Source organism: Carassius gibelio, chromosome A3 (genome assembly GCF_023724105.1).
Source record: "Carassius gibelio isolate Cgi1373 ecotype wild population from Czech Republic chromosome A3, carGib1.2-hapl.c, whole genome shotgun sequence".
Classification (NCBI taxonomy): Eukaryota; Metazoa; Chordata; class Actinopteri; order Cypriniformes; family Cyprinidae; genus Carassius; species Carassius gibelio.
In genome coordinates, this window is record NC_068373.1 from 7,441,561 (window position 1) to 7,458,435 (window position 16,875).

General features: G+C 38.4%; 1 protein-coding gene across 1 annotated transcript in view; it reads right to left on the reverse strand.

Moving 5' to 3' along the window:
- The window catches only part of LOC127945071 (cytoplasmic phosphatidylinositol transfer protein 1), a 70,194-nt gene that overhangs the window by 1,926 nt on the left and 51,393 nt on the right, over nt 1-16,875 (reverse strand). Inside the window, exons 3-8 of the mRNA XM_052541622.1 lie at nt 13,718-13,806; nt 13,071-13,078; nt 8,642-8,713; nt 3,593-3,683; nt 1,708-1,868; nt 1,224-1,287 (exon numbers count right to left, since the gene is read on the reverse strand). Of these exons, the coding sequence (XP_052397582.1) occupies nt 1,224-1,287; nt 1,708-1,868; nt 3,593-3,683; nt 8,642-8,713; nt 13,071-13,078; nt 13,718-13,806 (485 nt within the window). The remainder of the gene's footprint in view (nt 1-1,223; nt 1,288-1,707; nt 1,869-3,592; nt 3,684-8,641; nt 8,714-13,070; nt 13,079-13,717; nt 13,807-16,875) is intronic.

A 16,875-nucleotide genomic window follows, 5' to 3' on the forward strand; every position in this document is an offset into this window, starting at 1 on the left:
CCTCCTTCACACTCGCTGCACGTTTAGGAGCTCTCTGAGAACACAATGTGCTCAACTAAAGTAAAAGAGATGCTCTTTTTTGGGGCGGAGGAGAAAACGCCTCTGCTTTCTGTTTAGTAATCTGAACACTTTTTGTGTCATCTAATCTAATCGGTATGGTCAAGGTCCTTGATGAGAATACGAAGAACAACATCAAAGAGCTGCATTTCTAAGCTGAAACATATCTTTTCTGTCTATTTGTTCTTGCAGTGACTCGGGACACTTAAAGGGATAGCTCACCCAAAAATTAAAATTAGATGTTTATCTGCTTTCCAACAGGGCATCCAAGATGTAGGTGACTTTGTTTCTTCATTAGGACACAAATCATGATTTTTAGGTCCAGTTGTTGCAGTCTCTCAGCTGTACAATGCATGGCAAATAGTAACAGAATCTATGCGAGTAAAACTGTTGTACTCTTGTGAACGCACTTCAGAGCACCAACTTTATGAAGCTTTTTCTTGCATTATGGCGAATCAGAGACTTATAAGTGCATTACAGCCACCTGTCTCTCAAGTGGACCACTGACACTCTATCTACAATCTCAATTAGCAGTGTCAATGGTCCATTTGAGAGATAGGTGGCGGTAATAAACATATAAGTATGTGATCCTCCATAAACAGAAGAAGAAGAAGCTTCATGCACCTGCTGCTGTGAAGAGCGTTCACAAGATTTCTAACAGTTCGGACATTGTGTGAATCAGAGGTAAAAAAAAAACTATATAAATACTGTTCAGTTTCTTGCACGGACCGATCGTTTTGTGTCTTTACACATCAATGTATCATCACAAGCCGCAGGGCTTAATTTGGATTTGTCTGTGCCTGTTTTTTTTTTTTTACTCTCATAGATTCGGTTACCATTTGTCATGCATTTTACGGCTGAGAGACTGGAACGACCGAAGCTAAAGATCATCATTTGTGTTCTACTGGAGAAACAAAGTCAACTAAATCTTGAACGCCCTTGGGGTAAGCAGATAAACATCTAATTTTCATTTTTGGGTGAACTATCCCTTTAACACGGTTGTGAGCTATGGATCACAACATTTTTCGTCATCTGTGAGGTTTGTTAGCCATGACTCTGGGGCAGAGTCAAAACAAAAGAATCGGTTAATAAAGGTAAAGATATGAATAAACAGCAATTTGAGGGGAAGGCTGAGTGCATGACTGGCTGGTCAATGCCAAACTTACCAATCCACTCATCAACCCAAGCGAAAGCCTGTCTGTGACCCAGCAACAGCACATCCCTCACCACCTACAGAAAGAAAGAAAGGTAAAAATATATGGTGATTCTGATGTTGCCAAGTAGACGTGTAATGGATGTCTTCCTTGTTCTTTTATTGGTCCTGGAAAATTATTTGTCAAATGAACATAATCCTAATCTTCCCTAACCCCAATGCTAACAATAATCCTACGATCTAAGGGAAATTAACAGTTAAAAGAAATGTTGCTGACGAAGCTGACTCAACCCAAGCTTAAATCTGATTGGTTGACAGGAATATTGTTCCAGAACCAACAAAGATTATCCAGGGACTTGTTCTGCTAAATGATATCATGGTAAGTACAGCTGGATAGACAGATCCTTCTATAATCTAAATGATGTGCCATGAGTAACTACAAGGTTGGAGTTTTAGGGGGCTCGCCCGGGATATGCATGTAGAGGGGTGAAAGTGACCTTGTGAACAAACTGCTCCACACGTGTCTGAAGTCCCCACACCTCGAACTTCACTGTTACTAGCTTATAGGAGCACATGATGGGATCCTGTGTGTCCCTCCAGCCCTCCTTCAGCAAACCTCGGGTTGTCTTCTCGGATTTAAAGTATCTTGGGTCCTGGAGTGGAAATACAGAATGGAAGTAAAATTTAAATGATGGGAATGGAAATAAAATGGCCCACATGGTCTCATTTCAACCTTTATAAGACTTATTCATAGCAGAATAGAACGAAGACAGGAGATGACTGGAAGAAGAGGTGGGACTCAGGGTCAGAAAATTACATGAACCAACACATGCAATGGCTCTGACAATTGGATACCTAATTTTACAGTTAATATTAAATATAAATTATACTTTATATACATTTTTAGATATTCGCACTGTAAACATGTCCAAGTTCTAGTTGAGTTCTGGTTGGTGGCAAATTTCTGCACAAAAACTAAATATATATACGATTTTACATTTTATTTACAGCTGCTAATAATATAATTACAGTGCATCATTTAGTACATGCTGTATTTACATAAAAAATTGTATCCAGTATTACAGTGTTTAACCTGTACCTGTCATAGTGTTCTAGATGGAACACCCGAAAGCATACTGCATCTTTATTTATCCACAAAATTTGAGAGTGAATTCTATTAAAATGTAACATCACTTTGCTCTACTCACTCTGGAGGGCAGAGCACTTGAAGTGAGAGCTCTACACACCAACTACCCACCGGAGTTCCACAGGGTTCAGTACCTGGCCCATTTTTACTCTCCAAATCACTTTGCAAAATTATCACCTCTCAGAGCTTACACCCATTATTCCTATGCAGATGATACTCAATACTCTTTTCACCCTCTGACAACCAAATATCATCTGGTATTAACATATTTCCCCCTGCATTACTGAACAAAGACCTTGTTATTTAATAGACAACAAAGTAATCTCACCTACGCAAGAATACCTAGAGAAAGATATCCATTCATATCAAATGGCAGTAGCCTGGAATCTCATTGTTTTTTATCCAATGACTTAAGCTTTAAATGCTATGTGACAAAAGTAGAATTATGTTTTTTTTAAACAGCTCAAACTGACCTTGAATTGACCAACACTGATACACTTAAGCACAAAGTATACTTCAGTTTTGATGTGAATGCTTTGTTCAAAGTATACTTCATGTGATAGCGTGTGCAATAACTTGTTCTGATCAATAAAAATGTTTTGTTTTTCTGATTCTTTTCGACTGTGAATCAATGCTGAGGTTTTTTACTATGACATAAATTATTTTATTTGTTTAAATGAGGACTAGAGTGATCACTTATTCCCAGCACTGCAGCTGTTTTTTCCTTTCCACATCTAATTCCACCTCTGTTTTTGTATTCCTCAAACAGAGCCACTTCTGGCGTGGATTCTTAGATAGCAGCAAGCTCCTGTCAGAGAAAGATAACACTGCACTCCTCTCATCTGTCTAAGCTTACCTCTGCAGGAGCAGAAAGACAGTCTGGGAAAATTAATTACTGCAGCGTTACAGTGGAGCGGTAATTCTGAGTCTTGCATGTATCCAAAAGAGATCTCAACAGGGGCAAATTATTAATTCAGTATTGGTTTTAAAATCACCCAAACTCTTTTGTTTTCTTCTATTGGGAGAAGCACCCCCCTGTTTCTGTTTCTGTTCATATCAACAGAGCTCGAATAAATCACAGAGATCAGTGAGGAAAATATTGGAGGGGAATATGAGCACATACTGTACCTTAGAGGGGACTTTATACTTTGTACATTTGAATTGCTTATAAATTATTTATCGTTTCTTTAATGGATTATATATTTATGCTTTATTAAAGAAAAATCTTGCCTCAGACTCCTTGTAGTAGCGCTCGGGGATCTCATCGTAGGCGATGTCAATAAAGCACACCTCCGTTTCTTCATCTCGGAGCACTTTATCAAAGATCTAGAGCACAATGAGAGGATGTTAGAGAGAAAATTATTATTAAAAAAAATGATAATAATTCTACTTAAAATGTCAGGATGTACTTCACAAAATCACAAATTAGACGTGATGTAACAAGTTTCCTTTCTCTGTCCACACTGAAAGCAACAATGGTGTGAGATGCAACATTCACAATCAGAAAATATTTGATCTGTAAAATACAGAAATGGGGAACGGATTATATATATTACTGTGGGTGGAGAGACATAACACGACAGAATTAGAAACCAAGCAACTACAGAACACCTGGTCACTTTTGGCTCATTGCATTTGTGTGTAGTAGATTATCTGATTCACTCAGGGGTGTCCAATTCGCTCCAGAAGGGCCACTATCCTGCAGAGTTTAGCTCCAATCTCCCCCAATACATTTGCTTGGAGGCTTCCAGTAATCCAGAAGACCTTGATTAGCTGGTCCAGGTGTGTTTAATCAGGATTGGAGCTTAACTCGGCAGGATAGTGGCCAAAGTTGCTGTATTTTTAGTTATTCTCACACCCACAGTCCGAGAGTCTGATATTTACTGCACACAAAACTTTAAGTCATGCTTTACACGTTCCCAGACTGATTTAATGATCGGATTATTCAAGGTTTGAGAGGTTCAACTTTACGTTGAACTAAGTAAACTGTTGTTGGTCATTTTACGTCAATGATCTCTTTCCATCTGAATGCTGGCGGATGTTGAACCACATTAGCTGCTCAACTTCGTCACCATCATAAATCATCAACTCTCACTGACACTGACTTCTGGTTGCTTTATTGCAGCAAATGACTCTCAGCATGAACACAAGCTTGTTCATTTGTCACCAGAATATGACTCAGTGTCTTTCTGTAGTGGGTAACAGTAAAGACTCTTCAGCAGACTCTACCGCTGCAGACTCCACGCTGTCCACAAGAAGGAGCTCTCGATCTATGAGCGAGTCCATGTCAGCGCGTGTATTGCATAAGCTGCCACTCATCTGAGTGCTTGCAGCCTAACAAAGACTTTAATGGGTGAGGGCGCTTTGCTTCAAAGGATCAGGTGCTTTCAGGTGAGAGAACGGCTCTCCTGTTGTCTGCCACCGGTGCAGGTTTGCCAACTGCATTGTAATTCTGTTCCTATCCAGCCGACAGTAAGCTTCAGGGATGACATAGGGATAAATGTATAAAACCTTTTATTTTAAAAATGTAGACACAAAGGAGAGTGCACTAGCTGTGGATGGGTTGAAATTGTAAAGCAAAGAATGAAAGGGGATGACATGACAGAGTAGCTGAATATTTTATAAAATAAGGTATGTTGGACCTTATCAAGAGGGATGGAGAGGAAGACGAAAAAAGGAGAAATCTGAAAAGGACTTGAATGATGGCTCTAATAAATAAAATAGGCCTTAACTTATGAATTATGTTCAAAAGCACGAATTAGAGTCAAAGCATGAGACTTGGACAAGCTTGTTTATCAAAGCCGAAGAACACAATATAAGAACAAACTCTTAAATACTCTAAATCCCAATGGTGGTTTATAAGCAACATTAAATTAGAGTCCTGCTGTAACACAGGCTAATACACGCTGGAGCACGCGGTTTAAACTTCAAAGCAGCCAACATGGCTCAAATTTAGGGAAAACATCAGAAACAGCCTCTGTGACCGGATCGACGGAGCAAAAAAGTGGAGTCCATAAGAATGATTTACTGAGTCTGGTGTGGATAAATTTGAATGGCCTGCACAAAGTCCACGCTCTGAACTTTAAGACTAAACTTCCCTGCATGCATCTAGTAGTGGAAAGTCCTTCCAAAACAGAAGTGGAAAGAAGTGGAAGCTGTTACAGCAGGGAGGACCATTCTTGCTTATGGTTTTGTAATTAAATGCTCAGAGAGCACAAATACAGCAGGTGTGTCACACTGTCAAGTTAAAGAAATTACACTTTAAAAAACATTTTTTGGTGCATTTCCTAGTTCCTAAGGTAATTTCATTAATGAAAAATATAACTTATCATATTCATTGACAACCTTTTATCCGTGACTAAGGACAAATATGAGACAACACCAACATTATTAAACACTAATTGTGACTAAATCAATATGGAATATGTTTGACAGAAAAAGAATAAATCTAGTTAAAAAAATAAAAATAAAAAATCCACGTCCAAAATATCTATATATTTTTTTTCAACAAAAAAAGAGTGATAAAATATGCTTTACTGTGTTAATGTTTTCCTGTTTTTTAATAATCCAAATAAATAAAAGTGTCTTTATAATCTCAGCAAATTGTAATTATTTTTTTTTTTTTTTTTTTTTTTCATCCACTTCCCTCCAGCCACCTGCATCAATAGCACAGGGCTGGTACAGGACAGGTGGCTCAACAGAAGCCATTACTTTAAAAAGAACCATGTGAAAGCACGTTTGGAGCAGGTCAAATGGCTTAATGGTGTCCCATCTGTGATGTGGGAAAAGATTTTGTGGTCAAATGAAAGCAAAAAGGCTTTTATAGGGCAAAGTGATATTCAGAGTGATATAAAGCAAATCTAGCACTACCCACACCTCAAAAACACCAGAGCATCATGCTGCCTCTCCTCAGAAGGAACTGGGCTTCTTGTTAAAATAGAAGGATATATGGTGCAAGATACAAAGAAATTAAGCAGGAGAGCCTGTTTTGGTAGGAAAAAAGCATGCTTAGGATAAAATTTATTTTTAAGCGAGGCAAACACAAGGCAAACTTAACATCAAAGTGCTTAAAATCGTCAATCTCGAGTCAAGATGCACAGGTACCTGGCAGCCTGGAAACAAAGTAGTATTTACAGGGTCTTAGGCTGCTAGAATGATGCACGTCTGAAATAGAATTAATCACTGGACTCAAATACATACATACTTGCATAAGCTTTTCAAAATCATTGCTGCAAAACAAATCTCTAGAGTCAAGAACATGTGGACTGAAGAATTATTAACCTTTTTTTTTAAAACTGTATAATGATGCAAAAATAAAATAATTAATGTTCATATTTTCACAAGATGCCATGTTAATGTTGTGTGGGTGATAGGGTCCGACTGTCATGCTTAGGTTTCAGCACCATGGACAGGGCAAATCAACGGCACATGGCCAATAGAATGAGATGGGTGATAAAACCCTGACGCTATTTTCTGCTCATGTGTTGGCATCTCAACTGAGCATGAAAGACATATGGTGAAAGAATGCAGCGTTCTGTTATTTCTCACCTGCAGATGCAGAAATATCCCTGTGGCGAACCAACCGGCACCCCACAACCTCCCAACAGATGCCACCTGGCTCCTACACCTCTCCTTTACAGTGCCACAAGCACATTCAGATTTCATTCAATCACTTTGTCTGCAATCGGTCTTTTTCTTGTCTTGTTTTCCACTAGGCTATTATGGTACGAGAATACAACATTTTGTATTCCAAGATATTTTCTCCGAACGTAATATTGTAATACCTTACAATTTCCATTTTTAATTACAGTTAATTTGAGCTATAATTTTGGTTGTCAGTACTTCATCCCATCACTCTGTACAACTGATTTCTCTCCCTGCCGAGACTCGAACAGAAGCTCAGACAGACTGGAACGATCCTGATGCATGTAAGCTCTCAGACTGACTGCAGGCCAGCGTTATTAGAGAGTCCAACTCACCCAGAAACCTCTCCAGGACAAATCCCATCTGAAATCTCAAGTGGTTTTTGGCTAATGGGTTTCTTCCACTTAGATTCACAGTGTTAAGAAAGTCAAAAATTCTGAAAAGCTTCTATTAGTGAAATAGCTCAGCCAAAGCTTCAGATATTTGTTGAACCTCATTTGGTTTAAAACCTGCATGAGTTTCTTTCTTCAGTAGATGCTTATCAGAATGTGAAAGCTGCTCTTTGCTCCAGATTCTGTTGAGCACTAAAACTACAACAATGCATCATAAATGTGTATGAATATGCACAAGTGTGATTGAGATTTGTGAGTGACATATGGACTACTATACTGTTGTTTTATTCACTTTTTAGAGCTTGAAACCCAAGTGACTAACCAATGACAAGTATTTTGGGAGAATGATCCCTTTAAAGGAATAGTTTACCCAAAAATGAAAATGTGCTGAAAAATTTCTAACCCTCAGACCATGAATTTGTTTCTTCTTTAAACAGATTTGTAGATATTTAACATTGCATCACTTGTTCACTAATGGATACTCTGCAGTGAATGGGTGCCGTCAGAATGAGAGTCTAAACAGCTGATAAAAACATCACAATATTCCACTCAGTGCCACTCCAGTCCATCAGTTAACTTCTTTTAAAAGTGAAAATCTGCATGTTTATAAGATACTAGTCTATTAATGAGATGTTTAACTTTCAATTGTCATTTCGGGCCAAAACACAAGCCCATAACCCATAATAACGCAGTTGCCCTCTTACATCAATATCCGGCGACATATTTGTTTTAAAGCTTGATCTGCACATATTATTGATTGATGGACTGGAGTTGTGTGGATTACTTGTGATGTTTTTATCAGCTGTTTGGACTGTCATTCTGACGGCACCCATTCACTGCAGAGTATCCGTTGGTGGGCAAGTGATGTAATGCTACAATTCTCCAAATCTGTTCTGATGAAGAAACAAACTCATGGTGCTTACATTGCCAGAGGGTGACATTTTAGCTATTTTTTCATTTCTGTGTGAAATATTCCCTTAATAATGAATGAATGAATGAATATTTAATCAAAAGTAATAAACAAACAGGGGCAGACCCACAACTCTACAACGTTTTATAAGCACACTAAATCTAGTGATGCCACAAATTGTTCTGCAATCTTAAAACCGACTGGGATTTCTAGTTCGTTTTATATTCATCTGTTCTCTCACTCCACACAATCAAAAGCTCACACTTTACAGAAAAGATTAAGAGATGAAAGACAATTGAGAAAAGACCAGGAACAATGAAATCATGCAGTATACATACATTGTCATTGATGCCTTTGTTGTCTTCATACTTTGTCTCAACGTGGATGGAAAACTTTGGCAGGAAAGAGCACTAAAAAAAGAGGAAAAAAGTTAAATGTGTCAAAAATGTGTTGAATTAAGCAAAAACAGCCACCATAGAAAGTATTTGGATACTTGAAGTATTTGTTGTACTTTCACATGATCAAAATCCACTGACTTATTACATTAAAACTGTTTTTACATGTATACACTGCTTAATCTGTGCATATTTCTCTCCTGATTCAGAAGAGATGACTTGTTCACTGGAGAAGGCATGTATTATGAACATAGGACTTGTATTTTAGACAGAAACAATGGTTTGAGGTTAAAAACATCATAATGATGGATTCCCTTCTTACAAACGCGCAACTTTTCATTTTTTAATTGATGGGCTGGAGTCCATGTGGGTTACTTGTGGATTATTGTGATGTTTTTATCAGCTGTTTGAGCTCATTCTGACGGCACCCATTTACTGCAGAGGATGCAAGTGACATAATGCAGCATTCCTCCAAATTTAATAAAGAAACCAACTCATCTACATCTTGCATGATCTGAGGGCGAGTACATTTCCAGCAAATTTTCTTTTTTGGATGAACTATTGCTTTAAGTAATTATTACCTTTGCATATGATGAAACGACAGACAATTAGGGAAAAATAACACAAAATGCGACTGTTAACTCTATTTAGACTAATCTGAGACATCTATCAAGAGGGGTCAAAGCCTCGACCCAGCCTCATTCATGAACACACTACAAGCATGCTCTCAGTAGATCTGGTGCATTGCAGGGCAATGACGTTCTGCTGTAATGATGAGCTCTTTCCTGCCTCGCTGGATTTACAGCCTCCCTGGCCTCCTTCCCACACGTCCTGAAGCCGTAGCCCCTCCGAGACCCAACACTGCTGCCTGATTAGATTAAGAACTGCTCCCGCAATTGCTATGGAGATCAATAGAAGTCAAGTTACGTAATGATGGAGGGAGGAAGTGCTGTAGCACTGGGGGAAGGGTCGAAGAGATCGAGGAGAAGAACAAAGAGCAGATCTATGGGTGCAAACCCTCAAGGCGATGTTGAGTTACAGCTCTGTTTCAAAACCTATGGAGCTGTTTCGCTCTCTGAGACTGTAGCTCATCGTTTAAAAGAAGCTAAGCTAGAGTCAAGCTCTTAAAAAAATGCTTTTCCCTTAACACAAGGACAAAAAAAATTATATATATATTAGGGGTGTAACGGTTCACAAAATTCATGGTTCGGTTCGATACAATTCACTGGTGTCACTGTTCGGTTCAGTACGGTTTGGTACGTTTTAGATACAGCAAAAAGAAAAAATTGGCAGATAAATTTCCTTGATTTAAATATATATATATATATATATATATATATATATATATATATATATATATATATATTAAAACTAACAAAGTATGTTTTTTGTTTTTTTTTACATTGAACAATGATGGAGCTATTCTCTACCCATCTTCTATGGTGTTTTCTTAGAAGCATACTGTATAAAACAAAAACAGCTCCTTATAAAAAAAAATATGAAAATGTTATATTGTTGTAGTAGTTATGAACAAATACAAAGATGTAACTTTTTATGTGGACCTCTATAACTCTTTATATTGAGTGTGTCAATATGTAGTGTAGTGTTTCCACTACAGAGTAAGGCGCTCGCTCACTCAATACGCGCTGAAGGCTCGTTGCAAAATGGCTAAAGGGTCTTTCACACAGGACGCGGTATGCGTGGCGCGGGACCCTGGGCTCAGCGTTGCCCTTCAGATACAACACTGCACTATGCCAAGAGCAAAGTAGGTGGAGTTTTCAAAACTGCCCGTGCATACGTTCTATTTATAACAGTTCTTCTATCTAATAAAGTGCAGGTAATGTGCACCCAAACACGAGACCTGTTGGTTATTGGAGGATCTTCTATTTCTGGTCTGTTAAACGCATTGGCCATTTTTCAACGAGCCTTCAGCGCGTACTGAGTGAGCGAACGCCTGACTGAGTAGCCTAACATAAACATATAAGTTGGTGTTTTTTTCTTCTTCGGGAGTGTCAGGGGCGTTGCCCGTTACGTCATTTGGGTTATTGGGCTACCTTGTTAAACGCATATCATTATATTTCTCAATTTTTTATTATTTTCCAAATATAATTAATTAGTCCAACGAACCGTTCGGTACATAATGCGTACCGCGTACCGTACCGAAAGCCTTGTACCGAACGGTTCAATACGAATACGCGTATCGTTACACCCCTAATATATATTTAAATATATATAGTCTATATAATCATTCAGCCAATAAATGAGTAATTTTCAGTGCTGCTCAAACAGAGTTGAAATGTGACTGTCAGAAATTTCCATTTTGTTCTTTTTTTTTTTTTTCATCCTTTGGGATTTTCTCATCTTCCACTGCTGTCATCTGAGCAGTTTGTCTCCTGTTGTTCCTGGCATATGGTTGATTATGATAATAGTATTCTGATGAAGAGCTCTCTCATTCATCTCTAGGTACAGATACGGCACGCAGAGATCCACTGACTGCCGTCCAGCTTGAGTTAAGGCTTAATCCTCCAGCCGTCTCCACCGCTCATTTAAACCAACCTGTCGTGTTGCTGCGGTTGACTTTCAGCAGTTTCCAGGCGGCACTCAAAAAAATTAATCTAAGATTCATGCACCTGAATTGCACATATAATTTCCATCTAATTGTACTGAACAAACTTATAAACAAATAAACTTAATGAGTTCAATCCAAATGGAGGGTTGCAATTAAGATACATAATTTGAAATTCTGGAACATATACATTTAAGTGTAAATGCATATTGAAACACCATTTGGATAAGTGTAGCCACAGCTTTCCTGAAATGGGTGAACGCCCGTTTTATAGACCATGTAACAACTGTAGTTATTTCTAAAAGTAATGCATAAAAATGTAACTAATTGAGTTACTTAGTTGCTTTTTGTGGAGGGTAATCTATTACATTACTTTTACGTAACTTTTGGTCACAAGGGCTGATCTTGCTTATATGTTGTTGTTGTTTGTTTTTTGTAATAACACAATCCCAAAAGTTATATTTTTGGCAACTGTAAGGGTCTCTTTAAAACCAAAGTTGAAATGAATAAGCCTCATGCTTAACACGGGGACAGAAGAGCTGTCAGTAAATAAACTGGAAAACTTACATTACTTATTTGAAAATGTAATCCGATACGTTACTAGTAACTTGAAAAAGTAATCTGATAACGTAACTCGTATTAGTCGTAATGCATTACCCCGGTTCACACAGAATGATGCTTTTTTCATTGTTTTTCTCATTTAAACGTGCTAAATGGACACCGATTTGATGTCTTTTGTAGCATCTTGTGTATGACAAAGTGCTCTAAAAATGCAGCGCTCAAGTTAAAAGTAGTTAAACGTTTGCTTTTTCACTCCATTTCTACATGCAAAAACACATTCTGTGTGAATAGCCCTAAAGGTCCCAATCCCTTATACCTTCAATATATTCATAAGGTTCAGAGGAGTCCTGAGGCGTTAAAATGTATATTGCTCCTTCGAATAAGAACGAGGTTTTCCGTGAAACCTAATATGGTCTCCAAGGAGCTTGAAGACACCTGGTCTGCCTAGCTTTCAAATGGACTCTAATTATATTGCAGCACAGAAAGGGAAAACAACATAAGTGCATTCTGGGATAGCATAACAACATGGTTGGTGGTTAAGGGGAATCAGCTTCCAGACACTGTAGCTCTGTTCTGAATCCTAAGGAGCTTGATGTGAACTGCCTACATAGACAAGATAATTGAAATAGAACCTGAAATAGAAATGGTGAGTGATTGAAAGCACTCTTAACAGCAATGCTTTTCATGTGAAACACACAGGAGACGAGACTCACTACTGATTCCAATGGAATTTGGTGTTAGCATGTTGCTATGCTAACGTCAGAACACTCCATTAAACATAAAATGCCTAAGACACACCACACGCCATATCGATGTAAATATACACTACTGTTCAATATTATTCCAATTTAAAATAACCGTTTTCAATTTGAATAGATGTTAAAATGTTATATAATCCCTAAAGTAAGTTTTATGTCTCACTAACACATTTATTACTAAGACACACATAAACACACACTAATGACCCAGCATTCATGGTTCAATTAGAGTCAAACAGAGAGCAGTGCATTGTGGGAGATCAGCACCCTCAGAGTGTCTGTCTGTGTTAAACATTATTAGCATTGACCTGCTACACTTCTAATAACCATCAACACAATGAATCTATTATGCTAAACAAGAGCATGAGCCATTATGTGTGTTTAATAGCACATTTATTTTGTTGGAGCATTGGAATTGTCTCTGAGATTTTGGTTTTGAGTTTCAAGCACGCAAATAAATACGGGAAGAAGAAGAAGCCATACTCACTGTATACTCTGAGCCAATGGAGCGGATCGAGAAGATGACGGGGAGAGAGAGAGAGAGAGAGAGACTTCATGTTAAAGGTCATGGCAATAAACACATGGCAGTCTTGAAGCCATTAAACATTCAATCACAGAAAGACCTCCAGTTCTACAGGGATGTGTGTGTGTGTGTGTGTTTATCATGCACGCACACATCCTTTCATTTAGTGTAATTTCTAAAGCATTTGCTCAATAACTGTTGCAATTCAGTGTGTCAAAAAGATGCTTCTTAAGATTCAGACTTAAGAAACAAATCCATCAAGAAAATACTAAGCTGCTTCCGACTAAAATACGAGTCCTCTATTCATACGATTTCTTCCTCCGGTGAAAAAGTAATCTTGTCTGAATCCAGAGAGAAATATGCACTGAACACTTTTTAGAGGAGAAAACAGTCCGAAACAATATATGTCAGTCAGTTTTGAACTGTTTAGGATCTCATTCTGACGGCACCCATTCACTGCAGAGTGACCCGATGCTACATTTCTCCGGATCTGTTCTGTGAGGAAACGCACTCATCTTGGAACATTTTCAGCCATTTTTTATTTTTGGGTGCACTCTTATTTTAACCAATTAAATGGCACTGTGTGCTTGCAGGTAAGTAGCTGTAGTTACCCGTAATGGTGTAGGGATAATAATTCCACGCTTTCTCCGTCACATAGAAGATTTTGGGAACCACAGCTCTGGCCCAGCTGGGCAGCTTGCTGAAAGAGACAAAACAGGAAGGGAAAGTATTGAGGAGAAAGTGGAGAGTGCCAAAAGCCCCGTCCCCCGGCGGCAATAACAGTAGCAATGACAGACTAATAGCTGCAGCGAGGACGAAGTGATGGCCGCTCAGGGACGAAGATGCGCTTTCATTCTGATCTGAGATCAGGTTTCCTTAATCGCTGCCAAAACTCATCCTCTTTAAGAGCAGCTGCAAAAACACCCTCACTGTTCGACCACTAACAGACAGCTCAGGATATCAGCCACTGGAGACACATGAAACACAATACCTTAAATGATAGCTTTTGTGACATTGTTGATTCTCCTTTTCCCGTATATTCACGTGAAATAAACTCCAAGTGAGATTCTATTTAAAGAAAAATCTGTAGACTATTAAAAGACTAGTACTAATATTAATACACTGCATTTATTCTAAAATAAAGTATATTCCTTTAGTAATATCAGATTTGACAAAACTTTTAATTCTATCCCACAGGGTTCCCATGAGATATAAGAGAAAATACATTTATGGATTTATAAAAAGAAATAATAGAATTTTAATAGGGTTGGATTAATTCATTAGGTCTCTTCACATTACAATTTCTCTTGTCCAAACAGTTTTGTGAAGAAAAAGAACACACACTCTAATAGGGTTTCAAGATCTTATGCGCTTGTCCCCTCAAAATGAATAAATAAATAGTCAAATGGAGTGGGAGTGTTGACGTTTTCAAACTTAAAGGCAGGTACAGTTGTTTTTTTAATGCCGTGTCTCAATAATCTCAAGGGGGAGTAAATGACCACAGAATTTGGAGTTTTGGATGTGAACTACTCCTCGTCGATAACCAATAAAATCAATGGTGTGTTGGGGAATCATGATATATTTTCATCTTAATGTAATAAGCAAATGGAGATGAAGTTCTTCTCACACCTTTCCGCAGTTGTGTCCTGAATAAAGCAGATGCAGAGTGGATGAAACTGGGACGGGTGCCAGTCCCAAAAGCATGAGCAGCGGGAATAAAAGATCATTTTATGCAGGCCTTGCACATTTTGCTGGTGCATGACTCGGCACATCTGTGATGCAAACCTCATCCTGGGGGCTGGTAAAATGCTAATGGGTTTTGAGAAACGAGCCTACGCTCACACTGAGATGTTCGGGCGCTGCTCCATTTGCACTAAACCCAATTATGTTACATTTATCTGGCGGACTGGTTTTGTTTCCCAGCTCTTTCCAAATGCATAAACCCGTCCATTTTTCATCCGTTTCAGTCTGAAGTGAATCAAAAGATGTCAGAATTCATCCCGAAGCACGGCTACAGCTTGCAGAAGCAGCATGGCACACACGGGCGCACAAGCAGGTGGCCTGTGGGCGAAAAGGCAGGTACAGCTTCCCACAGCCAAATCTCCAATTCTACACATGCTGTAAAAGCGGGAGCTCAGCCGTCTCCCGACCCACGCACATCTCAACCTCCCCACATACTCTCTCATTTTCTCTGTTCCTTCTTTTGTGTTCTCATGTGTGCTCTACTTTGCTCCTCCGCCTGTCTTTTATCCCATTTAAGTCTTGATTTATCTTTACTTCATCATCTAGAGATCACACAGATTTGGGATTTGGAGGGAATTATTTTTAATTCATTTGTTGTAACGGCTACTGTAGTTATCCTACTGTAAAAAAGGATATTTTTAAGCTCATATAAAAAGCAGTTGTTCACCCACCCATCTGTAGACACTAATAGAAATGCTGAAAATGTGAGTCATTGTTTTATGAAGCAAATGCTGAGCTATTGAAGCGCTCACACTAAATATAGTCTGAGCCTCGGATGCGGGGTCAAAGGTTAGAAGCTTTTTTTTTATGGGTGCGTGTAATTAAAAATACCATAAAACAAAATCTGTCTCTCTGTAGTCATAATTATTTGTCCCACCAGGTGTATTTAAGGCTGTGTTCATGAACACAAAAGCAACTCCATTTTTCATTTTTTTTGCTGCTTGAACATGAAATACATTTGCCTGATCCAAGCCAACTTAAGTGGTCTTGTTGTTTTTATTTTTCATATAATGTGAGGGATTGATAAAAACAACAGGAATTTAATGTGTCCTTAAGGAATAGTTCAACTGAAAATTACTCTCTGGTCATTCGAGATTTAGATGAGTTTGATTCTTCATCAGAACAGATTTGGAGAAATGTAGCATTGCATCACTTGTTCACCAGTGGATCCTCTGCAGTGAATGGGTGCCGTCAGAATGAGAGTCCAAACAGCTGATAAAATCATCACAATAATCCACAAGCAATCCACACATTGTTTTGTGAAGTTGTGTTTGTAAGAAACAAATTCATAATTTAAGAAGTTTTAACTTCAACCATCACTTCTGCCTAAATAGAGTCCTCTATCTGAAATACTGCTTTTTCAAGTTTAATTTGTTTCATTATGGATTATGGACTAGCTTTTTGCTTCACAAGATGCTGACTGATGGACTGGAGTTGTGTGGATTATGGTGATGTTTTTAATCAGCTGTTTGGACTGACGGCACCCATTCACTGCAGAGGATCCACTGGTGAGCAAGTGATGCAATGCTACATTTCTCCAAATCTGTTCTGATGAAGAAACAAACTCATCTACATCTTGGATGGCCAATTAAAATTTTTAACAGACATGTTAAGGATGTAAAGTTCACAGAGCATGTCCAGTTCTTCCCTTCTTAAACGACTTGACGTTAGCAAGGTAACGGTCCTCTTGAAAAGTCCTGTGGACACATTTCCACCAGTCAATGCTTTTTTCAGGGGTCATATCTTTTTGCTTAACACCGGAACATTACCAAAAGGCATTACACCCTTTCTGTTCCTTACACTGTTGTCTGCAGCAAATTCAGATTTGGATACTCTTCCCGAAGGAAAATAATCAGTGGTTGTTATAACATGTATTGCTAAAGTCTCACGCATGGTGAAGCTACGCAAGTTTGCCCCGGTACTATGACAACTAGTGTGGATGTGCTAGCAAAAGTGAACCGAAGAAATACACAGATCTGCCTATAAATAGCATTTAAATCAGTCTGTTTAAAAGTAGTCAGCTGGC